The sequence below is a fragment of the Manihot esculenta genome, chromosome 14 (genome assembly GCF_001659605.2).
Source record: "Manihot esculenta cultivar AM560-2 chromosome 14, M.esculenta_v8, whole genome shotgun sequence".
In the NCBI taxonomy this organism is placed as follows: Eukaryota; Viridiplantae; Streptophyta; class Magnoliopsida; order Malpighiales; family Euphorbiaceae; genus Manihot; species Manihot esculenta.
Genome location: NC_035174.2, coordinates 15,149,099 through 15,175,392, shown reverse-complemented (window position 1 = coordinate 15,175,392; position 26,294 = coordinate 15,149,099). Strand labels below are relative to the sequence as shown.

General features: G+C 41.8%; 1 protein-coding gene across 1 annotated transcript; it reads right to left on the bottom strand.

Annotated features, from left to right (window-relative positions):
* Window positions 1-10,910: 10,910 nt before the first annotated feature.
* Window positions 10,911-12,037, bottom strand: LOC110630964 (probable xyloglucan endotransglucosylase/hydrolase protein 23). The gene is made up of 2 exons (XM_021778630.2): window positions 11,698-12,037; window positions 10,911-11,602 (listed from the first exon to the last, which is right to left on the bottom strand). Exons 1-2 carry the CDS (start codon window positions 11,953-11,955, stop codon window positions 11,018-11,020), a joined length of 843 nt encoding a protein of 280 aa, XP_021634322.1. The 5' UTR covers window positions 11,956-12,037; the 3' UTR covers window positions 10,911-11,017.
* Between the last annotated feature and the right edge of the window lie 14,257 nt (window positions 12,038-26,294).

Below are 26,294 nucleotides of genomic sequence, written 5' to 3'. Positions count from 1 at the left end.
TCAAGGCCTCAGTGAGGTAGGTGACCGGGCTCCCCAAGCGCACCCGGCACCATAAAACCGGCTGAGATGATGAAGCGACAGTAAGGCCATATAGCCTGAATCTAGTTTAAGGCCTGAGTGAGGTAGGTGACCGGGCTCCCCAAGCGCACCCGGCACCATGAAACCGGCTGAGATGATGAAGCGACAGTAAGGCCATAGAGCCTAAATCTAGTTCAAGACCTCAATAAGGTAGGTGACTGGGCTCCCCAAGTGCCCCCGGCACCATAAAACCGGATGAGATGATGAAGCGACAATAAGGCCTTAGAGCCTGAATCTCATTCAAGACCTCAGAGAGGTAGGTGACCGGGCTCCCCAAGCGCCCCCGGCACCATAAAACCGGCTGAGATGATAAAGCGACAGTAAGGCCAAAAGTGCCCCGAATATGACTCAGGACAATGAGGGCTGAATCCCAAACTAAGATATACAAATCTGAACTCGGTAAAACCAAGTGAAAAGAGAGTCAAACTCAGGAAGCCCAACAAATTTCAAGTTTATCTCCTCAAACCAAGGGGCAAATCAAAGGCATGAACAGACAATGCCACAAACTCAATTCCACTCAGGAAGACGGGTTCACCATTCTAAGAAGGTACATTACCTAACTTGCTTTGGTTATACAAAAACTATGCGTCTGAGCTTGCGTCCTTGGTAAACCGACGAGATAAAAACATGAATGCTTTCCCAAGATTAGAAAATTCATAAGTTAGAAGTTCAATCAATTGCTAGAGTTTCAGCCCAGATTAACTCAAAGACGAGAAAATTGGTAACCGGGCTGGTCAGTTTAATATGGTTGATTTCCTTGGAAAATTACAGAATAAATATTTGGCTTAAAAGTTTTTTATCCTTAACAGATTGACAGATTAAGCAAATTAGGCCTTTAGCAGTTTAGACTTTTAATAAGATGAGCAGTTCGGTAGAATCAGAAAAAGTAAATGCAAGCAGAAATAATTCAAATATAAACACAAACAAAAGCCTCATCTCATTAAACAAAATGAAGTTAAATTACAAGCTATATTTAATCATCTATAACTATAGGGGGAAAAATTATCCGTAAAGGACTTACATCATTAACTACATCATTTACATCTACACTACCATCCTTGGGGACCCCGGTGTTTTCTTGTTCGGATCCCCCAGCACCCACGAAGGGCACTATCTCCTTCCCCCGAGGTCCAGCGTCTTCCCTTTGGGACTTGGCACCCTCCTCTTGAGGCCTGGCATCGCTCTCTTCGGGCTTGGTGGTTTCCTGCTCCTCCCTCTCCTCAAGCTCGGTATCCTCTTCAAGAGACCCAGTGGAAGTGTGAGAAGCTCCTTTGGGCAGAGGATTATCATCCTCCTCATAACACACCTCCTCACCGTTAGAGTCCACTTCAGGGGCTCGGAGCCGTGCTAATGGGGTGGAGAGGTCGTCCTTGTCCTCCTTCAAGCCCTTATTGAACCCGGAGGCAAACAGGCAGAATCCCCTATGCCATATCTCGTTTTTCAGTTCGTCAAAGGCTTTGAACTCCGTAAGTCGCGCCTCACAGGCCTCCTCTATCTTGGCCTTCAACTCAGGAGAGTCCTTATAACTTTGAAGACGAGCTTCACAAGCCTGCTCAATCTCCTTTCTCAGCTCTGCTGACTCCTTATACTCCCTTAGGCGTTCCTCACACTCCAGTTGGACTCTGTCTTCAGCATGCTTGGCATCCTCGAGCAGGGCTGAACACCTCTTTTTTAGAGCTTCAACTTCCTGGCAGAGATATTGATTTTGAAGCTTGGATGTCTCTACTGCCAGAGTCAGATCTTTAACATTACTCGCACGCTTGCTCAGCTCCTACTCAAGAACGACTATCCGAGCCAGGGCTTCGTCCCTCTAGGCCATCACAGTGTCGTACCGAGTCTAAGCCCTTTCGAAATCTGCCTTCAGCAATTCATACTGATGCCAGACCTCCTTCCTTTGATCCAATGCCTCGTCCCTCTCCCGCCGGATCTCCTCCAAGGAGGACAGCTGCTTTAAGGCTTCATCGCGACGCACCTTTGCCGCAGCTGCCCTCTCATTAGCCCTTTTGAGGGCTACTTGGGTGTAGGACAGCTCCGCCTGCAGTGATTTTGAGTGCTCCTAGGCCGCTGCAAGATTGCCCCGGGCATCACTGGTAGCAACCAGGTTCTCCTCAAGGCGCGCCTCCTCAATCCGACGATCCACAGAGAACCAGAGAGAGTGGTCACGGGCGTCCACCTCCATGAAGAGGCTCGTCACCTAGCACAAAGAGAAAACTGTTAGCACAAGGAAACAAAGAGAACCAAAATAAAAACAAAAATCAAAAAGGACAAATCACCATAAGGAGCATTTCCCTGATGGTGTCTCCGAGCTCCCCTCGAGTACGAGATCGAAACGCTACTTGCTCTCTAGTAGAACTGGCCAGAAGACCAGTGAGAGCAAGCAAACGGGGGTCTGAAGCCTCCGTGACCCCACCGAACATTTTCTCCCGTAATATCTCCGCAACCACACTCGTTGGAGATTGGTGGGTGATGTCCTCTACATTCAGAATCTCGTTGTTAGGAGCAGAGAGCAGGGGCACCACAGGAGTCTTTTCTTTTTCGAGGGGAGACAAGGCTGGAGCTGGTCTCTTGGAAGCCCGAGACTTCTTAGAAGCAGGAGCCGGGGCAAGAGCTTTAGAAGAAGGAGGACGCTTGCCCGCGGCCCCCTTAGCAGCACCCACAGGGATGGCTGAGGTCTTTTCTTGAGGAGGAACGCCATCAATTAGCTCAGATTCAGTCCCCCCTACAGGAATGCCCTCATCAATGGGGGAAGCTTCAGTAGAGGCTTCTTGGACATTCTCGCCTGCTGGGCCGACCTCCTTCGCGCCCTCAGGAGCCTTTCCACCAGAGGGAGAAACCTCAACCCTCTCTTCAGGGGCATCCCTAAAAGACAAGGCAATGCCAGAGTCATGTTCATGTATGTTTGGTTCCTCACTTGAGTCCACCTGTGTAGGTTCGGACCCGAGGACCCGAGGACCTCAGCAGTGAGTTCAGCTGTTTCCGTGTCTGTCAGAGCTAGCCAGAGGTGAGTGGAATAACTCTTATGCTTTAAAATAAATAAACCAGTTTTAGCATGATTCACGCATCATGAATGCCATGAGATATAATAGGGTGCTTGCATTAGAACTCACGAATATGTTGCATTGCATAATATGTTGATGATGCGGATGAATGTTGAATGATCCTTTAGTCCTCATATGTCACGATATGATGATGATACGGTACGGAAGACTAGTGAGGCCCATTCTACGCCCCTGGCACCATGTAAGAGAAAGACTAGTGAGGCCCATTCTACGCCCCTGACACAGTTGGAATGTTATGTTATGCTATGTTATGTAAGAGAAAGACCAGTGAGGCCCATTCTACGCCCCTGGCACAGTTGGACCATGTAGAGGACTATTGGTGACAACTTCATCCTTGATGTGATATGATTGTGATGTGATGCATTCCATATTACCATATGTTTTAAATGTTTGATTATTCTGCTCACTGGGCTTTATAGCTCACCCCTCTCCCTTAACCCCCAGGTTTGCAGGTACAGGGTAGACCAGGAGGTCAGCAAGAGTAATGAAGTCTTGGTTATGTAATAGATAGTGTGGACATGAAAAATGTTGAGATGTTATGTATAAGTACAGTATAGAAATGAAATGTAATGTAAAAATGTTCTTGGATGTTAGAGGTGTGCTTGACCATAGAGTATTGTTATCCCTTTTAATACATGATCTCAGATGTTTTATGATGTATATGTAAACCAACTCAATGCATGTTATGTCACCCATTGGGGCTTTGATGAGATCCCAAAGAGGGGTCAATGTTTATAGTTATATTTATGTTCAGTGCATGCACAGGTTGAGTTTGGTGTATGAGAGAATGTATGAAAGAAAAGTTTTAATTTTTATGTGTATTCTTGATCATGTATGGGATTAAACAGGTTTTCAGGTTTTATGTCAGGCTTGCTACGGGTTCCGGCGGCCTTAAGCCGACCTGGATCCTAGCGCCGGTAGCGGTCCGATTTTCGGGTCGTTACAAAAATTATCAAATTATGTTATTTACCGTTATTATTTTCGCCCTCTTTAAAAGGAAAAAGAAAAAGAAAACAGGTGCGAAAGTTCAAGACCTCAGTGAGGTAGGTGACCGGGCTCCCCAAGCGCCCCCGGCACCATAAAGTCGGTTGAGATGATGAAGCGACAGTAAGGCCATAGAGCCTGAATCTAGTTCAAGGCCTTAGTGAGGTAGGTGACCGGGTTCCCCGAGCGCCCCCAGCACCATAAAATCGGCTGAGATGATGAAGCGACAGTAAGGCCATAGAGTTTGAATCTAGTTCAAGACCTCAGTGAGGTAGGTGACCGGGCTCTCCAAGCGCCCCCGGCACCATAAAACCGGCTGAGATGATGAAGCGACAGTAAGGCCATAGAGCCTGAATCTAGTTCAAGGCCTGAGTGAGGTAGGTGACCGGGCTCCCTAAGCGCCCTCGGCACCATAAAACCGGCTGAGATGATGAAGCGACAGTAAGGCCATAGAGCCTGAATCTAGTTCAAGGCCTCAGTGAGGTAGGTGACCGGGCTCCCCAAGCGCACCCGGCACCATAAAACCGGCTGAGATGATGAAGCGACAGTAAGGCCATATAGCCTGAATCTAGTTTAAGGCCTGAGTGAGGTAGGTGACCGGGCTCCCCAAGCGCACCCGGCACCATGAAACCGGCTGAGATGATGAAGCGACAGTAAGGCCATAGAGCCTAAATCTAGTTCAAGACCTCAATAAGGTAGGTGACTGGGCTCCCCAAGTGCCCCCGGCACCATAAAACCGGATGAGATGATGAAGCGACAATAAGGCCTTAGAGCCTGAATCTCATTCAAGACCTCAGAGAGGTAGGTGACCGGGCTCCCCAAGCGCCCCCGGCACCATAAAACCGGCTGAGATGATAAAGCGACAGTAAGGCCAAAAGTGCCCCGAATATGACTCAGGACAATGAGGGCTGAATCCCAAACTAAGATATACAAATCTGAACTCGGTAAAACCAAGTGAAAAGAGAGTCAAACTCAGGAAGCCCAACAAATTTCAAGTTTATCTCCTCAAACCAAGGGGCAAATCAAAGGCATGAACAGACAATGCCACAAACTCAATTCCACTCAGGAAGACGGGTTCACCATTCTAAGAAGGTACATTACCTAACTTGCTTTGGTTATACAAAAACTATGCGTCTGAGCTTGCGTCCTTGGTAAACCGACGAGATAAAAACATGAATGCTTTCCCAAGATTAGAAAATTCATAAGTTAGAAGTTCAATCAATTGCTAGAGTTTCAGCCCAGATTAACTCAAAGACGAGAAAATTGGTAACCGGGCTGGTCAGTTTAATATGGTTGATTTCCTTGGAAAATTACAGAATAAATATTTGGCTTAAAAGTTTTTTATCCTTAACAGATTGACAGATTAAGCAAATTAGGCCTTTAGCAGTTTAGACTTTTAATAAGATGAGCAGTTCGGTAGAATCAGAAAAAGTAAATGCAAGCAGAAATAATTCAAATATAAACACAAACAAAAGCCTCATCTCATTAAACAAAATGAAGTTAAATTACAAGCTATATTTAATCATCTATAACTATAGGGGGAAAAATTATCCGTAAAGGACTTACATCATTAACTACATCATTTACATCTACACTACCATCCTTGGGGACCCCGGTGTTTTCTTGTTCGGATCCCCCAGCACCCACGAAGGGCACTATCTCCTTCCCCCGAGGTCCAGCGTCTTCCCTTTGGGACTTGGCACCCTCCTCTTGAGGCCTGGCATCGCTCTCTTCGGGCTTGGTGGTTTCCTGCTCCTCCCTCTCCTCAAGCTCGGTATCCTCTTCAAGAGACCCAGTGGAAGTGTGAGAAGCTCCTTTGGGCAGAGGATTATCATCCTCCTCATAACACACCTCCTCACCGTTAGAGTCCACTTCAGGGGCTCGGAGCCGTGCTAATGGGGTGGAGAGGTCGTCCTTGTCCTCCTTCAAGCCCTTATTGAACCCGGAGGCAAACAGGCAGAATCCCCTATGCCATATCTCGTTTTTCAGTTCGTCAAAGGCTTTGAACTCCGTAAGTCGCGCCTCACAGGCCTCCTCTATCTTGGCCTTCAACTCAGGAGAGTCCTTATAACTTTGAAGACGAGCTTCACAAGCCTGCTCAATCTCCTTTCTCAGCTCTGCTGACTCCTTATACTCCCTTAGGCGTTCCTCACACTCCAGTTGGACTCTGTCTTCAGCATGCTTGGCATCCTCGAGCAGGGCTGAACACCTCTTTTTTAGAGCTTCAACTTCCTGGCAGAGATATTGATTTTGAAGCTTGGATGTCTCTACTGCCAGAGTCAGATCTTTAACATTACTCGCACGCTTGCTCAGCTCCTACTCAAGAACGACTATCCGAGCCAGGGCTTCGTCCCTCTAGGCCATCACAGTGTCGTACCGAGTCTAAGCCCTTTCGAAATCTGCCTTCAGCAATTCATACTGATGCCAGACCTCCTTCCTTTGACCCAATGCCTCGTCCCTCTCCCGCCGGATCTCCTCCAAGGAGGACAGCTGCTTTAAGGCTTCATCGCGACGCACCTTTGCCGCAGCTGCCCTCTCATTAGCCCTTTTGAGGGCTACTTGGGTGTAGGACAGCTCCGCCTGCAGTGATTTTGAGTGCTCCTAGGCCGCTGCAAGATTGCCCCGGGCATCACTGGTAGCAACCAGGTTCTCCTCAAGGCGCGCCTCCTCAATCCGACGATCCACAGAGAACCAAAGAGAGTGGTCACGGGCGTCCACCTCCATGAAGAGGCTCGTCACCTAGCACAAAGAGAAAACTGTTAGCACAAGGAAACAAAGAGAACCAAAATAAAAACAAAAATCAAAAAGGACAAATCACCATAAGGAGCATTTCCCTGATGGTGTCTCCGAGCTCCCCTCGAGTACGAGATCGAAACGCTACTTGCTCTCTAGTAGAACTGGCCAGAAGACCAGTGAGAGCAAGCAAACGGGGGTCTGAAGCCTCCGTGACCCCACCGAACATTTTCTCCCGTAATATCTCCGCAACCACACTCGTTGGAGATTGGTGGGTGATGTCCTCTACATTCAGAATCTCGTTGTTAGGAGCAGAGAGCAGGGGCACCACAGGAGTCTTTTCTTTTTCGAGGGGAGACAAGGCTGGAGCTGGTCTCTTGGAAGCCCGAGACTTCTTAGGAGCAGGAGCCGGGGCAAGAGCTTTAGAAGAAGGAGGACGCTTGCCCGCGGCCCCCTTAGCAGCACCCACAGGGATGGCTGAGGTCTTTTCTTGAGGAGGAACGCCATCAATTAGCTCAGATTCAGTCCCCCCTACAGGAATGCCCTCATCAATGGGGGAAGCTTCAGTAGAGGCTTCTTGGACATTCTCGCCTGCTGGGCCGACCTCCTTCGCGCCCTCAGGAGCCTTTCCACCAGAGGGAGAAACCTCAACCCTCTCTTCAGGGGCATCCCTAAAAGACAAGGCAATGCCCGCCCTCACGCGCCCAGGATCCTCCACTGGCCTGTCAGTGATCTCTGGGGCAAGCTCCGCCCTCGCGATGGCAGCCTATTGCAACCTAGTGGCCCGAGAAGACTTAGGAAGGGAACTAGAGCTGCTACGGCTGGAGGGTTTGGAGGTCCTAACACCCCGGGAGCTCGGCTTAGGAGCTCGAGAAGAAGCTGGAGCTGGGTGGACAGATCGGCCAGCCGACCTGGATGAGATGACCTGGGCCACGTCATGAGTAGCTTCAGACATGGATCGCCCAGCTCGGAAGGCATCCAGGGCAGCCTTCATACTTTCTCGGGACAGGGTGAAGTTCTTAGGAGCCTTAATTTTGTCCATATCCACTTGAGAAGCTGCAAAGACCCAAAATCAACACAAGTTAAAAAATGCTTCAAGAAAAATTAAGAAGGGAAACAGAGCAATTAAACAAAGTATAATACCTGCATCCTTGCAGTCCTGAAGACTGGACACGAACATGCACTTTTCGACATCATACTTCTTCTCAATAGAAGTCAGTCGAAGGTACCCAACCTACTCGGAAAGACTCAGCTGGGGCAAGTCGTTACAGCCCATAGGGACATCTTCCCAGGAGAGCTCTACCTCACAAGACAGTCCGGAGTCCTTTTTCAGCTCCACAACTGCAAACCCCTCTACTGACGCGGAACCCTATGGCACAAGCCTCAAACCCACACGCACAAGTAGATATGGAATCCAAAGATTTGATAAACCCACCTCCTATGGCACCCCAAACTTAGAGAAGCTGAAACACCAGTGATCGAAGGATTTAGATGAGAATCTGACAAACGCTACAATGAATAGTTGATAAGTTAGCCAAGATTCCTGGTGCAATTGATGAAAGCAAATCCTCACTCTCACTCAAAGCAATACACGCCAAAGGCATGAAAATAATTCTAAAATTTTGATTAAAAGCTGCCTCTTACAATTATTTCTTATCCTTATATAGTAAGGAGAAAAACGAATAAAACCCTAAGACACCCTTCTTGGACTTGACTTAAGCACATAAGGCCCAAGCCCAATCACACACTAAAATAACACATAAGTATTAAAACATAAGCCCAAAACATGGCCCAACACTCTAAAACTTAAAAGATAAAGTATGGCCAGAATACAAGCCCAAACAAAGCTAAAATAAAACAAGTGTTAAATAATAAAAATATAGCAAGCCCATCATAACAAAGCTGAATCTTCACAAAAGCCTTACTTGATCTTCACTTTAGGCTTCCCTTTGTGTAGTTTTAGCCCATGGGCTTGATTAGGCTCCCTAAGCCTATAATTGCAAGTGTTGCACCAAATCTATCCCATATGAGTTGAAGCACGCCCCAAATATATATGGATCATATGAATATGATTTTGAACTCCTTTTAGATCCATTTGAATGACATAAGTTTGCTCCAAACCATTGTTAGAAATTTGCCCTATTGGATCTGTATCATCTACTCAGCCTTTTATTGAGTCTTTATGACCCGAAAATATAGACAGACCTCCGCGAGGGGCAAAATAGTAGAAGCCCTGACTTGCCCTAACTAATCGGAAGAAGGTAACAAACAGACGCGCTGTGGGAGTGAACCTCCAGCTTAGACAAACAGACTCAAAGGAGCACATGAACAGGATGGAGTTGGGAGCCAGCATCCTAGGGGTTATCCCGAAATACCGGAAGACCTCGATGAAAAAGGGGGAAAAGGGAAAGGTTAGACCATACTCCCGCTGTTTGATGAAAAAGACCAGGCTAAGGTCCTTTTGAGGGTCGACCAAACCAGAAGGGGGAGGATCGGGAAGAACGATCCTCTCATTTCGATAGGGAGCTCGGATATGAAAAAGGGGGTATCAACATACTCCCGGAAAAAGAAATTTTTTAGGGTGGAATGAGTAATACTGGACTCTAGGTTAATGATATCAGGGAATTTTGGGCTATCTATGGATGAATAAAGAACGTACCTTGAAAATGGCAGGGGTAGGGGGACAGAGCTAGCAATACGCGCAGAGAGCAGAGAAGAGTGAGAGTTTCGGGAAGATTGAGAAGATTCGAATTTTGAAATAGTAAAGAGAAGAAGAGAGAAGAAAAGAAGTTTTAAGGGAAACAGTCCTCGGGCCGTGCAGTCATATTAATTCTCGATATTTACCCCCTCATCATTCATATAATAACTGATGAGAAGGTAAAGGGGCAATTGATGACTGCTGGACTTCACCACCCCGGTATAAGGCCTAACCCATGATAGCAGCCCTAATCCAAAGGTCATGGGGCCCCTTCAACGAGCTGGCCTGGACCACCCAGCCTTGAGGTCGGGCCTCCCGTAGACCTCAGCCCTTTCAACACCAAGCTCGGCCCTGGAACGTGATAGGAGAAAGGACAGCAAGCCTAGTCACCTCACAACCCTGTCTACACGCGCGCCGGGGGAATTAAATGGCCGCCTGGCATGGAGAGGGCGTCTGACGGTTCCGTACGTACGGTCCTGTATGAAAGAAATAGATGACACTGTAGCTGAGGGGCTGTCAGGCACGGCTAACAGATAAAAAGGAAAGGGATATAGGGGAGAGGGCACCTTCCCCTAACCCAAGCTGACCCAACCATTATAAACCCTATTTTTCTCATATCTCAAATCATCATATTTAACATGCAATTTACTCTAAATAGTAAATGGGGAAGAGAAATAGTATTTTCCATTATATGAAAGCAAAATGACAAACCATTAAACTCTTATTTAGAATGTCAAATTTTGAAAAAATTCAAAAGAAATGAATTCTTTTTTTTTTTAATTTATGTTTAAGAAAATTAATAATATAAAAATTCAATTCTCTTAAATTCTGATTAAAATTATTAAAATTTTATAAAAAATTATTTTATTTAAGGTTATTTATATTAAAATTATTTAATTAGCCTTTGAAAATTTTGTTTATTTTTTCTTTCATCCTTTGTTTTTTTCTTAATTTTAAATTTATTTTTATTTTTAATTAATAATTACTCTTTACAAAAATTATTTGAATTTAATAGTGACTATTAATACTTAATATATTTATAATTAATATTAAAAATTTATTATATTATTTTTTAATTTTAAAAAATAATTTTTATATTTTTAATGATAAAAAATTATGTAAATTTAGATTTTAAATGTTACAAAAATATTAATAATGTTTTTTCATGAATGTGATAAAAATTATTGTTATTTATAAGAATAAATATTTATATTTAGTTTAAAAATAATAAGATTGATGAATAAATTAAAGTAATTTAAATTTTATTATAAATTTGTTTAATATAAAAGATTTCAATTGAATTCTATTACATTTAAATTGATTCCAATAAATTTTATTATGAATAAAAATGAATTGAATTCGATAGAAATGAATTGAATTTTATTGATAGAATTTAATTCTTTTCTCATAAAAATTGAATATCAAATAAGGGCTAAAAGAATAAAAAGAATAAAAGAATGTTGGCCTAAGATAAGTTGCATTCAGGAGGGAAGCCTTGGGGAAATCTGTTGGCATCTGTGCAATAGTTGTATATCATGTAGTTGTTCCTCACCCATTGCAGCCTCTCATGACTTGTTGAATCAAGCTCTTCTGACAGCCATGAATTTGTCATGGAGTTTGAAGTCCCACAGGAAGATACCCCATTTGACCAAGCACATGCATTTGCTTTGAAGTTTCTATAGGAAGCAGTGAATGGAGCTTTACTCCAATCTGTCTTCACTAGACCACCTCTTGTTGCCCAATCATCAGCATTCCATAGACTAGAGTAAATTCTCATTGGCTGATTCTTTGGATATGGAACACCCATTGATTCCAAGTTCTTGAACTCTCTAATTGGGGTGCCATCTACAGATAAGATGATCCTCTGGGGATTCCATAGAATGGTATATGTGTGGAAATCTGCAGTTGGGTCAAACCACAGATAGAATTGCTGCTCTCTGTTGCCTTTGCCTTGGCTGAACACATTAGTGTGGAGGATGTAAGGATCGCCACTCAAATTCCCCAAGAACTCAAAATCAATCTCATCCCAAGTGGACCCATTTGATTTCAACTGCATATTCAATTTCAAAATCCACAATGTTAGGACTAGAATCACATAATTGAAATAATTAGCAGAAACAGTACCAAAAGAAATGAAAAACATACATAATAGGCGGTGACAGTGCCAGCAGAGTTGCCAGGGACAAGCTTGAGCTGCATATCAATCTTTGCAAAGAGATACTCATTCCTGGACTGAAATCCAGAGCCAGAAGCTTGATCAAGGGAGAGAGTGAGAAGTTGTCCATTGTTGAGAATCTTAGCTCGGCCGTCTCCCCATGTAATATCAAAATCATTATAGAAGTTGCTGGCGGAAGAAACCATCAAAGAGGAGACAAGAACAGACATAAACAGAGAAAGCACCATGTTTGAAGAGGCTATATTTTGCTGTAAGAAATCGTTTTAGCTTTGAAAGAGGAGAGATGTGTTTGTAGAGAAGAATGGGTTGGGTAGCATTTATAGTGGGCAAATGACGAGTGAAATGAAGAGAAAGTGCTGAGGAAAGGTCATAGGAAGGTCGAGTGAGCTTAGCTGTGCACAGGAGTGTGTTTGGTGATGCTTATAATATTTATTCTATGATAGCTGGAAAATCGCACTACCAAACATGTTCAATAGTGATCAATACGCGTATCAGGTTTTTGGTCGGATACTTGGATTTCATACTGCCTTCCTCGGAACCGACAAAATGATGATGCAAGAATCAAAAGAAAATTATAACTATTCTCTCTCTAATTTTTAGAGAGAGAAAAAAAATCTCTGTTTGGCCCTAGAATTAACTAAAGTGTAATTATAATCCATGAATTTTTTTAAATATCACTAGAAATATTATTAATAGTAATTTTAATTGAACTTTGTTAAATGTTGCTCCCTTCATCGCTTAACAAGTGTCCTATTTGTTAATTTCACTAGGTTTAAAGTAATATTTGAATACGTTAATAGGTTAATATTTATTATAAATGAATTTTTATTATGTAAAATATCATATATAATATTATAGTATTTTGCTAAATATTTACGCTATTATAAATTATGTAAATACTATTTGTATATAAAAAAAATCAACATTCTATCAATAATATTAAATAAAATGAAATATAAAATTTTGTAGATTAATTTTGAATTAAATTATAATAAATTGATATACTAAATTATTAATAAAATTAAGAAATTTATAATAATAATATAATTTTTTTAATATTATGAATTTCAATTTTAGAAAAAAATGATAAAAAAAATTCTAACTTTTAAAAATATTTATAATTACACCTTAAACTTTAAAAATTTATTAATTAATCCCTAATATTTTAAGTTATAATTAATTGTATTCTAAATTTTATTGAACTAAAAATATAAGATGACAATAATATGTTAGATAATATTACAATTCTGTTAGTCTTTAACAGAAATGTTAACACGGATCTAATTGGAACAAATATAAAAAATATAGAATTTAATTAGCGAACCATAAAAAAGTAACTTGGGATTGCAAAAATGGAAAAAAGTTATTTTTTTATTATTAACTCTATTATAAATTATTTTTTTTAAAAAAAATTTTTTATCATTAACTCTATTATAAATTATTTTTAGTATTATAAATTTTAATTTTATAAGAAATGATAAAAAAAATTCTAATCTTTAAAAGAATTTATAACTACACTCTAAATTTTAAAAATTTATCAATTAAACCCTGACTTTTTAAGTTATAAACAATTGTGCTATGAACTTGTTGATATTATAAAATATGTTGAATAATATGACAACCGCGTTAATCTATAATAGAAAATTTAACATAGAGTGAAACTAAAATAAAAAGTGAAATTTAATTAGCGAATCATAAAAAAATATGTGGAATCATAAGAATGAAAAAAATATTTTTTATTAATTTATTAATAATTACCATAAGCTTTTTATATTTTATTTTATAATATACGATATTTAATAATTATAAAATTAATTTATTTAATATTTATAGTCATATTTTATTATAATTTTTTGTTTACAGTAAAAAATATTTATAATATTATACAAGTAAAATTAATTTATAATGTTATTAGTTTAAATTTAGGAGAATTAGATCACTTATTATAATAAAAATAATTTACTGAATTTAATAAATTTTAACATTTAAAAATTTTAATCATAAATAGATAATATGTAATCTATATTTATCTAATTATTTAGAAGTATATAATTAATAGATAATATTTCATAATTTAAATTAATTTAAAGTTAATAATAACATTTGACATTTGTATATATATTTAAATTTATAAATGGATTATAGTTTTATAATTGAATTTAAATTTTAAAGTAAATAATGATTTTATTATTTAAATTAATTTACTATTAATAAAGTTTGAAATTTGAGTTATATATAAATAATAAAAAGCCAAATTTGTGGCATTAGATTATTAAAATAATATATATTGATGATCTGAGATCCAGAAAATAGGGTTTACAAAACGTTCTGTAAGCTTGGCTGAAAAAAGGGCCCTCAAGAAGAGAATGTTTCTTCCTTTTATCTGTTTCCATTGTCTGTCAGTGACGTGTAACGGCCCGACTTCTATTGGGCCACCTGTCTCTGCCATATTGATATAATCGTACGAGGATATCAGATTCCTGCCCCATGTGTAACGGCCTCTGATTCCCCCCGGGCGCGCATGTGGATGGACCCACAAGGCAGATGGATAGGTCCCCTTCCTGATTCTGAGCTGGACCCAAGGATTGGATTAAAGTTGAGCCCAGGTAGGATCTGTTTGATGGGCCGTGTGGACTGGGTCGGCCTGGTTGAGGAAGATAGTTGGAGCTCGGCCTTAAAGCTGAGCGGACCAGACCTGGTTCATGTGGGAGACTCGAAGGCCTCCAGATAATGGGCTATTGTCATGGGCCCGGCCCCAAACCGGGGTGACGAAATCCAGCGGTCATCAATTGCCCATTTACCTCCTCGTCAGTTATTGCCCGATTGAAGAGGGGGTAAATACCGAGAGTCATCATGACCGCGCCGCCCAAGGACAAAACTGTTCAAAACATCTTTTCGGCTCTTTATTGTTTCAAATTTCACTTCCCGTCAGTCTTCCCAGAACGTTGGCTCTTCTCTGTTCTACTGCTCTCTTTGCTTTCCTCTGCTCATTTGCCTTAATCGTTTTTCAGGTACGCCTCTTCTTTTACCATGGATAGTTCTAGTCTCCCCGATGTCGTCAACCAGGAGTCTAGCATCACCCCATCTAACATTAGGAGTTTCATCTCTAAGGAATACCTGGATACCCCTCTTTATCACATCCAGGCTCCTTACCAGAATGAGAGGATCGTTCTTCCTGATTCTTCTCCTCCTGGCCTAATCGACCCTCAAAGGGACGTCAGTCTAGTCTTCTTCATCAAACAGAGAGAGTACGGTCTGTCATTCCCCTTTTCTCCTTTCTTCAAAGAGGTCTTCCAGTATTTCGAGATCACCCCTCGAATGCTAACCCCTAACTCCATTCTTTTCATGTCTTGCTTTGAATCTGTGTGTCTGAGCTGGGGGTTTACACCCACGATTCACCTGTTCGTCAGCTTTTTCAGGCTAGTCAAAGCGAGCCAAAAATTTTATTACTTTGCCCCCCGCGGAGGGTTGTTTATTTTCACGGTTTATAAAGACTCCATCAAGGGCTGGGTAGAGGGGTTTCTGGTGGTGGAGTTGAAGAAGAATACGGGATTGGCTTGGGAGCTTGATCTCGCCTGGCAGGATGTCTCTCTGGGTTGCAACGACCTGCCCCAGTTGGGCCTTACCGAGCAGGTCGGATTCATTCGACTGACTTCTGTGGATAAGAAGTATGACGTCGAAAAGTGCTTGTACGCGTCCGACCTTAGGGATATTAAGGACGCGGGTATCTTATTCTATCTGCATGTGTTAGTTTTTGCTTACGCGATCTTTGCTGAGAACTGTTCTGATTTGCTTTGATTTTTAATTTTGTAGCTTCCGAGGTGAAGATGGATCAGATCAAGCCTCCCAAGAATCTCATATTGTCCCGGGAGAGCATGGACGCTGCTCTGGATGCCCTCCTAGCTGGGCAGTTCGTGAGGGAGGCTACTCAAAGGGTGGCTGAGGTTATTTCTTCCAGATCGGTTATCCGACCTCCTCCTCCTCCGACCTCCTCGCAAGCTCCTAGGCCAAGCTCCCGACATAGTAAGTCGTCTTGGCCTTCTAGCCGCAGCAGATCGAGCTCGGCTCACCAGTCTTCCCAAGCCCCTCGGCCTCGACGTGCTTCTACTGAGAGGACAGAAGAGACTCCAAGGATTATTTTCTGAAGTGGCTGAGGACGCCGAGATGGCGAGGACGGATCCTGTACTTCCTCATGTGGATGATTCTAATGTGGGGCTTGAAGTCCCCGCTGTTGCTGAGGGGGAGGTCCCCAAGGTGGGGCTCGAGGCCCCATTACTGAAGAGGGAGCTTCAGGGAAAAGAAAGGAGGTTATTCTTGTAGACGAAGATGTCCAGGAGGCCCCTACTGGAGATGCCCCTGCTCCTGAAGAGGTTGGATCCGGCCCTGCTAATAAAGGAGGTGCCACGGAGAAGGCCGGGGACAAACGTCCTGCCCCTCCCGAAATGTCCGCCCCAGTTCCTGCTCGGAAGAAATCCAGGGCTTCCAAGGGATCAGCTCCAGCTCTCCCTCCTATTGGAAAGAAAAAGGAAGCTTCCAAGGGATTAGCTCCAGCTCTCCCCCCCTCTTGAAAAGAAGAAGGATGTTCCTGTGATACCCCTGTTGTCTGCTCCTGACAATGACATTTTGAACGCGGAGGACATCACTCATCAAACTCCGGTGAGCGTTGTAGCGGAGATCTTACGGGAGCGGATATTCAGGGGAATCACGGAGGCTTCGGACTCTCGTCTGCTTGCTTTGATCGGCCACCTGGCTGGCTTCACACGAGAGAAGGCAGCCTTCTGGTCCCTACCTTGAGGGGAGCTCGGAGATAGGATCAGGGAGATGCTCCTGATGGTAAGTCGTTCGTCCCGGTTTTTGCTTGTCTTCTAATTTTCTTTGTTTCTTTGTTGTGACAGCTTTCTCTTTTTGCGCTAGGTGATGGGCCTCTTCATGGAGGTGGACCCTTGTGACCACTCTCTTTGGGAGTCGGTGGATCGCCGGGTTGAGGAGGCACATCTGGAGGAAAACTTGTATGCCACCAGTGATGCATGGAGTAATCTAGCCGCGGCCCATGAGCATGCCAAGTCCCTAGAGGTGGAGTTGTCTCACGCTCGGAGGGTTCTTAAAGAATCTGACGAGAGGGCAGCTGCTGCTGAGGTCCGCTGTGAAGAAGTCCTGAAGCAGCTGTCCTCCACGGTAGATGCCCTTCGTGAAAGGGACGAGGCTATAATCCAGAGGAACGAGGCTCAGCGTCAGTATGAGGTCTTGAAGGCTGATTTTGAAGGAGCCTAGGCTCGTCTTAACAAGGTGGAGGTCCAAAAGGAGGGGGCACTAGCTCGGGTTGAAGTTCTCAAGCAGGAGCTGAGTAAGAGTTCTGATTGCATTAGAGATCTGGCCTCAGCAGCAGAGGAGTCTAAAATTCATAATCAAAAGCTCTGCCATGAGGTCAAGATTTTGGAGCATAGATGCTCAGCCCTGCTTGAGGATGTCAGACTCACTGAAGACAGGGTCCAGCTGGAGTGTGAGAGGTGTCTGATGGAGTATAAAGAGTCTCCCGAGCTGAAAAAAGAGATCGAGCAGGCCTGTGAAGCTCGCCTCCAGGATTACAAGAGTTCTTCTGAATTCAAAGCCAAGATAGCTGAGGCCTGTGAGAAGCGACTTGCGGAGTTCCAAGGCTCTGATGAAATGAAAACTGCCATATGGAATAAGGGCTTCCGCATGTTCGTGTCTGGGTATAATAGAGGTCTGAGGACAGCTAGATACAATCCCTCCACTCCTTTGGCCAAACTCTGAGGTGCTGAAGAGGACTCTGATGGAGAGGAGGTACTTTATGGGGAAGATGACAGACCTCTACCCAAAAGAGCTTCTCGCACTACAGCTGGGCCTTTTGAGGCAGAACCCGAGCTGGGGAACAACGATGCTGGGCCTCAAGGGCAGGAGATCATGCCTTTTATGGGCACCGGGGGGTCTGAGCAGGAGGATGCTGGGCCTCCCACGGACAGCAATGCCAACAATGTAAATATAGATAGTACATGGGATAATGTAGATGATAATGCCCCTAGACATGTAAGTCCTTTAAGGACTGTTTTTCCTTCAGTAGAGTAGACTGTAAAGTAGGTTGTAATTACTTTTCTTTTTAATGAAATTTAATTTTCGAGTTGTGTTGGTATTTTGAATTATTTTGATTGTTATTTATTTCTCTGGCTTTATTTATACTTGAGCTATTCTTACCTCTGCTTGTTCTTCCCTCCTCCTCGGGCTACTTATTCTGTGCAAACAATCTAACTTGTTTAATTTTAAAGATTTGAGAACAAAACACTTAGGCGGTGCCTAATAAATCTTGTAAGGAATTGGCTACATCGCCTTTCATTTCTTGCCTCTCAGTTAATCAGGGCTGAAAACTTAGCAAGAGACTTAGTCTCTGACTTATAATCTTTTCTAATTTCACAAGGGCGTTCTTATCTGTAAATTTTCTCCGAGCTGGATTTGCCTTAAGGCTAAGATCTTCAAGCTGTACTTTTTCATAGATTTCAACCTCATTAGGTCTTTACTATGAGCTCGGTTTTTAACAGCCGACTTAATATCTTCAACTTTCTTTCCATTATTTTATATGTACTAGTTCGGGCGTGTAGCCTTTATATGACTGAAGTAAAAGGGATTATGTACCTCTTTAAAACAACGAGCAGGGTTGATCTTCTTGTTTTCAGTTCTGTTTCTTATCTGCTCACGCCGTTGAACTTCCTTTCAGCTCATAAGAGGTTTGTTATCTTCGTTTTGTTCTTTGAGCTTTCTGAGCTCGGTTCTTCTTCTTTGCTTGGTTTTCTGAGTTCATTTTTTCAGATCGGCACTTTTGGCCTCTTGTCGTTCTTCATCTGATGACTCAGTTTTTGGGTATTCCTCGGCTGGGTACTTTGTTGCTTAGATCTTCCTCTAGGTTAGCCGAGCTGGTTTAGCGTCATTCATCAATCTTTGGGGTCTGTATCTTACTAGCCTACAATCCGAGTTCGGACTTAGACTTTTTATATTTGCTTTAGTATATTCTTGAGATCGGCATGGCGCTTTGCCTCCTTTGGTTGTCATATGAGATCTGAGTCCCCTTCTCTTAGGATCTGAGCTCCTTTGGGAGGTCAGGTCTAGCTTTGCTCTGGGAGATCTGGGTGATCTTAGTCTTTCGCCTCCCTGAGGTCTCTATGTCTCAGTTCGGTGTTTGTGGTGCCAGGAGATCTTGGGGATCCTGGACTTCCACCTCCCTGAGGTCGTTATGTCTCAGTTCGGTGTTTGTGCCGGGAGATCTTGAGGATCCCGGTCTTGTTATGCCAGGAGAACTTGGGGATCCTGGTCTTCCACCTCCCTGAGGTCTCTATGTCTCAGTTTGGTGTTAGTGCCGGGAGATCTCGGAGATCCCGGTCTTATACCTCCTGAGGTCTCTATGTCTCAGTGAGGTCTTCTGATGCCAGGAGATCTTGGGGATCCTGGTCTTGAATCCGGGAGATCTTGGGGATCCCAGTCTTCTACCTCCAGGAGTTCTCTATGTCTCAAGGAGGTCTTCTGATGCCAGGAGATCTTGGGAATCCTGGTCTTGAATCTGGGAGATCTTGGGGATCCCGGTCTTCTATCTCCAGGAGGTCTCTATGTTTCAAGGAGGTCTTCTGATGCCAGGAGATCTTGGGGATCCTGGTCTTGAATCCGGGAGATCTTGGGGATCCCAGTCTTCTACCTCTAGGAGGTCTCTATGTCTCAAGGAGGTCTTCTGATGGTAGGAGATCTTGGGGATCCTGGTCTTGAATCCGGGAGATCTTGGGGATCCCGGTCTTCTACCTCCAGGAGGTCTTTATGTCTCAAGGAGGTCTTCTGATGCCAGGAGATCTTGGGGATCCTGGTCTTGAATCCGAGAGATCTTGGGGATCCCGGTCTTCTACCTCTAGGAGGTCTCTATGTCTCAAGGAGGTCTTCTGATGCCTGTTCTTTTTCTTTTTCTGAGAGAGTTAATACTCACAGTAATAGAGATAATTATTGCATTGTCATAAGGTGGTGCTATTCCATTCATTCGTGTTTTCATAGTACAAGAATTTATTTTTACAAATATTCTAAGGGAAGTACATCTTCTGTTTCACCGGCTCATTCAACCTTCTTTTCCTCCAACGATCATGTTGATGGTCCCACTGGACCCATCATTTACTGGCCCCGCTCCCATTCTCCTGAGTGTTTGCGTTGCTGGGTTCGGCTGAGGTCTTTGTCCCTCCGGTTTCTTCACAAAGTTCTTGAGGTGTCCCCTCTTTATTAGCCTCTCGATCTCAGCAATCAACTGGAAGCAGTTATTGGTGTCATGGCCGTGTGTGTGATGATATTGACAGTATTTGTCGGGATTTCGCTGGTCCGCTTCAGTTATCATGGGTCTGGGCCATTGTAGGAGTTCCTTGTCTTGGACGGCCATGATCATTTCGGCTCGGGAGGCATTAAGTGGGGTCGGCTTCTCTGGAACCCATGGGGGAAGTGTCTTCTATTCTAAGGCCCGAGGAGGGGGGAGTTTTTGGTCCCTTCTCTCCCATGGTTGTCTGTAGAGTTCAGGTTTCTTGCCGTGTTTCTTCTCGTGCCTCTCCGGCCTCCTTTCCTCCAGGGCTTTCCCCTTATCCGTCGCTCCCCTGGCAAATCTGCTTGTTACTAAGGCATCATCCTGCCTGATGTACTTCTCTGCCCTCTTCATCAGCTTGGCCAGTGAGGTAGGAGGCTTTCTGCTCAACGAGCCAAAGAACTCGGGTGAAGTCGTCCCTTTCTGCATAGCCTCCACTGCTCTACCCTCATCCAGCTCGGGAATTTGCAAGGCCTCCGTATTGAAACGAGCAACGTACTCCCTGAGCAATTCATCCCTTCTCTGCCTGACTGTTTCTAGATAACTCGTCTTTCTGTCTGCAGGCATCCTGGTGATGAACCGGCTAATGAAGTGGGTGGCCAGATCTCCAAAGCTTCTTATGCTTCCGGTCTGAGGCTGTTGAACCATGCCCGTGCTGGCCCTGAGAGCGTCGTCGGGAATACCTTGCACATCAAGGCATCTGACAGAGTCTGCAGCTCCATGAAAGTCTTGTAGTTCAAGACATGCTCCCGGGGGTTTCCAGCTCCGTCGTACGCCGCCATAGGTGGCATCATAAATTTCTTCGGGACGGTCTCCTGCTGCACCCACTTTGAGAAGGGTGAAGAGGTAGGCAGAAGAGTTTGGCTGGGGTCTTTCGCCCCTAACTCAGCCAAAAGTTGCTCTCTCATCTTCTACAGCTTTTGGTCTACGCTCTCTTCTTCCTGCCTAGGCCTTTTCTCCGCGCGACCTTCCTCCTCCTATGTCTCGTTCCCCTTTCTTCCGGTGGTTCCGACAGAATAACTATCAACTTTATCATTCTCTATCAACTCCCTCACCCTCTGAACTCGAGCTTCCGGCTCTTCCTCTTCTCCGGCTCTTCTCCCCCCGTCTCCGGTTTCTTGGCTGACAGTTTGGGGATGGTTGAAGGTAGGCTGAGGTTCGTTGGTCCGAGGCTCTTCCACCACCGGCAACACCTGTACTGGGGTGCTGAGGCCCCGTTGTTGCATTATCTGCCCCAACCAGTGGGCGGTGTTTTGTAACTAGAGGGCGATGGCTTGGAGGTCCTGGTTGGACAAGGCAGCGGTGGACACATTCCCCGCCGGGCTTGGCAAGGGGTTGAAAGGGATGGGTGGTTGATTGTTTGGAGTTGTAGGACTGGAAAAAGAGAATTGCTGCCCCTTTTGGGTGGAGCTCAGGTCATTGGGAGTGTTAAGATTGTTGTTTTCACTGTGATTAGCCATCGTGGATCTCAGTGGGTTTGTTTAGAGTGGAACTCCGGTGATGAAAAGATCTCCTTCGTTCCCACAGACGGCGCCAATTGATGATCTGAGATCCAGAAAATAGGATTTACAAAGCGTTCTGTAAGCTTGGCTGAAAAAAGGGCTCTCAAGAAGAGAATGTTTCTTCCTTTTATCTGTTTCCATTGTCTGTCAGTGACGTGTAACGGCCCGACTTCTATTGGGCCACCTGTCTCTACCATATTGATATAATCGTACGAGGATATCAGATTCCTGTCCCATGTGTAACGGCCTCTGATTCCCCTCGGGCACGCATGTGGATGGACCCACAAGGCGGATGGATCAGTCCCCTTCCTGATTCTAAGCTGGACCCGAGGATTGGATTAAAGTTGAGCCCAGGTAGGATCTGTTTGATGGGCCGTGTGGACTGGGTCGGCCTAGTTGAGGAAGATAACTGGAGTTCGGTCTTAAAGCTGAGCGGACCGGACCTGATTCATGTGGGAGACTCGAAGGCCTTCAAATAATGGGCTATTGTCATGGGTCCAGCCCCAAACTGGGATGACGAAATCCAGCGGTCATCATATATTATTAAAAGAATAAAAAGTGAATATAAAATTATTAAATAATAATAATTTATATATAATAAATATATATACATAAATATATTTTACGAATATTAAACCTGCAATGTAGGTTGTATAAAATTAGTATATATAAAAATAAAAATAAGCGACAAATAATATGATTAATAAAAAATAATATTATTAAAACAAAAATATTTAATTCTCGAATAAAATTTCACAAATTATATTATAAAATAATTTTATTCATACCTCTAATCAATTAGAAAATTAATTTTAACAGTAATTTTAAAATTATTTTAATATTTTTAATTTTTAAAATTAATTTTATAAATAAAATAATTTTATTCATGTCTCTAATCAAGTTAAAAATTACACTAAAATTAATTTTTAATTACTATTAAAATATTTAAATGACCTAAATTAATAAAAACTATTTAAAATTAAATAACTATTTAATTTATAGACTGAATTTTTTTTAAAATTATTTTCAGCCCTCAAAGGACAACTTTGAAAAATTTTCAAAAAGTACAGGGACCAAATCATAATTTGGCTAAGAGTTTCATCTTCTTCCTTCGGAAGATGCCCTAGCCGGCGCCCCCTTCTACACAGAAGCCCGTTGGACGCTCCAGCCGCCAACACAGGTCGCCGAGACAGTGCAACACTTGCGCTTTTAGCGGCACCTGTACAACGATGCCGGCGTCCTTGAGATCGGCAACATCACGAAGGAAATTTTGGTCTTCACAGCAATTCCTCCCCAGCGACGTCTAGGCTGCTGGGTCCACACTGTGACCACTGTGCATGCCGTCCATGCAACGCCGGTCCATAGGCTTGCGTCGGCCGCTGTGCACGTCCCTTGTCGACTAACGAACCTGGACATGCGGTAATCCTGAGATTGTGTTCTCCCTTCAACACGATTTATTGTAAACAATTTCCAACAAAAATTAACTTTGATCAAAGAACTAAAAAACAATTTGATTCCAAATCAAGTAATTTTTCGTGACAATAAATCTAGAAAAATATTTTTTAAAGAACACCAAAATTTATTAGCATACACAGTTTAATTTTAATTAACCCAATAATAAACATAATGGACTATTATACTTTAATTAACACTCTAATACTAGTATTAGAATTTAATCATATTAAATGCAGCGGAAAGAATAGGAAAAAAATTTTTTTTCACAAAAATGGATCACGTTTAAACAAATAAAACAGAGTAGGAGTGAAGAAAATAAATATCTTTTATTTTCTTTGCAGCAAAATGTGAGATCGTTCGTTTCAGTTGATTATTGCAAACCATAAACCGTCAAAGTGCACATTCTCTAAGGATATTCATACGGAATACTAATAAAAAAACTTAGAATCATTCTAAGGATCGAGAAAGAGAAGAGGTTTTGAATGCGGGCCCTTTACTTTTTCCTACAAATTATGGAGACTCACCAAAGTCTATCACACCCGACTTTTCATAAGAGGTCCTTATATATTAAAACCCTAGAATTTAAGTATAATATTATTTATTTATTTGTTTAACTAATTAAATAAATAAGTTACAATTATATCTAAAACTTTAATAAATAAGTCATATAAATCTTAGACAATTTTAATTTCTTCTGTATTGTAATATCCAACTAAACTTCGGTGTTGAAATTCTAACTTTTCAAAAAAATCTACATTGGAATCCAAAATTCCAAAATTAGAAATTTTAGAAGGGTAAAATAGATTTTTTATAAAATGAATTTTAAGCATTTTATAATGTGTTAAAAAAATGATTTTCAAATCATTAAGATTCGGCCGCCGAACTCAAGCTGGCAGACCCAAATTTTGAGAGTTCTTCTCTTTTCTTTCAGCAAAGGTGAACCTAAGACCTCTTGATGATTTTTGTTTTGATTTTTCCATAAATCCTTTATGAATTCATGGGTTTTACCTTTGTTTTGAAGAATCAAGTTGAATTTTTCGAGTTTGAGCCTTTAGGGACCCTTTGGAGTTCATCTTATCCTCTTTTTTGAGTCCTTGATTGCTGTGACCATTGTGTCTCCAAGAGATAAGTTATAATCCTTACCTCTCTTCTGTTGCTTGAGTTTTTAAAGAAATTTTAAGTTGTTTCAATGTTTGATAATGCATACAAAGTTTGGATTTTAAGTTTTTAGTTTTGAGATAGTGGATGATTTCTTGTTTTGATGATGCATGTTGAAATTTAGGTTAGTTTTAAGTGGTTCTTGGTGTGTTGAGTTGTAAATGTATGCTTTTGAGCTGTTGCATGAGGGTTTTATCTGTTAGTGTATATGCCCTAGGCCATTATCTTGGACCTTTTTGTATGTCGTTTTGGTTATTAATAAAAGAGATTTTTATCATTATTATTTGTTTGCATGTTACATAATAATGATTATCATCCCTGGTTACTTATAATAATGTTGATAATAATAAAATATAACTAGTATGATTATTGATTGATAATCATGAGATGATTATGTATATGTTGATATAATTCAATAATTATAGATACTTGTTAGAAAATAAAGTATTGGATCGACCCGCATTGAGATCACTACATGGGTTATTGTCATAAGTGAATCTCAAAATAGTTATGTCTTAATCCTTTGACTTGAGATTGTCATAGTTTCCAACATAAGGACTGTTATGTTTTGACATAACCAAACATTGTCTTTAATCGGACAATCATAAAGGTTATGATTGAGCATAATAGAAATTATGTAGAGGATATTGAACAATCAAGATAGGATTTGTTCCTCTCTAATAGAGATATCTTCTGGGCCCCTCGATAAGTGAGACTGAGAAATGCATGGCCGTGCTCAAATGAATTGATAGTGTGATCAATATCATTTGAATTTATCAGTCTACTTAGAGATGGAGAAATCATAAGTTTGAACATTATAAGTTTGACATTGACCATGATTTATGTTCAAACTAGATATCGTGTGACAAAGGGATTAATACATGTTCTATTTATTAGGCTTTATCGGACTATTGATCCTCATATTAATTGGGTAGTCATAATGTCTTGCTAGAGGCCACTTATGACTTATGGGCCTTGTGGGACTGAGCCTATTACCAATTAATGTGAGCCTATTGGGTCACACACAAAAGAACGTTGTTGATGTGCTATGACATATTAATGGGCTAAAAGCTCAAAGCCCATTAATATAATTAATAATAATAATGTGTTATTATTATTAATCATTAATATAATTAATAATAATAAAGTGTTATTATTATTAATCATTAATTAATAATAATAAAGTGCTATTATTATTAATCATTTATTATTATGAGATAATAATATTTAAATAATCTGCAGATTGTGGAGCACATAATCTATCTATCTTTAAGAGAGCTAGCACTCTAGAAGGATAGAAGACGTTCGTGTGGATACCATAGAGCACTACAAAAAAACAGTGATTTAGTGACCAAAATTTTGGTCGCTAAAAGGCAAAATTTGGTCGCTATTATGAAATAGCGACCATTTAGCGACCAAAATTAAATGGTCGGTGTTTGGCCAGTAGCTAAATTTTTGGCGACAATCTGGAAATTGGTCGCTAAAATAGCGACCAATCAGCGACCATTTTTTGGTCGCTAATTTGGTGTCATGGCAAATTAGGTATTAGAAATATTAGTCGCTGTTTTGTCGTTAAATTTTGATCGTTAAATGGTCGCTGTTTTGGTCGCTAATTTGGTCGCTATTTCGTTGTTATTTGATCGCCTCAAGGAAGAGCATTTGGTTGCTGTGTGGAAGTAAATTGGTCGTTAAATTTCAGTCGTTAAATGGTCGCTGTTTTGGTCGCTAGTTTAGTCGCTATTTCGTTATTATTTGATCGCCTCAGGGAAAAGCATTTGATCGCTGTGTGAAAGTAAATTGGTGAAATTAAAAGAGAGACTAATTAATTATTTTTTTTAAATATTAAAAATATTTTGGTATTTTATTTGAAATTGAATAATCAAAACAATAATTTTGTTTTACTATAAAACGATTTAAGTCCAACGGTTAGGATAATTACCTTCCAAGCAATAGACCCGGGTTCGACTCCCGGCAAACGCAGAACTTTTGACTTTTTTACTTTTAAAAACATATCCTTATCATTCATTTCAGGAAACTGCAAAAATATAGTGTACATTTCTCGAAGATCAAAACTAATACTAACAATAAATTAATAAATACAATATATGCAAGTTTTTATAAA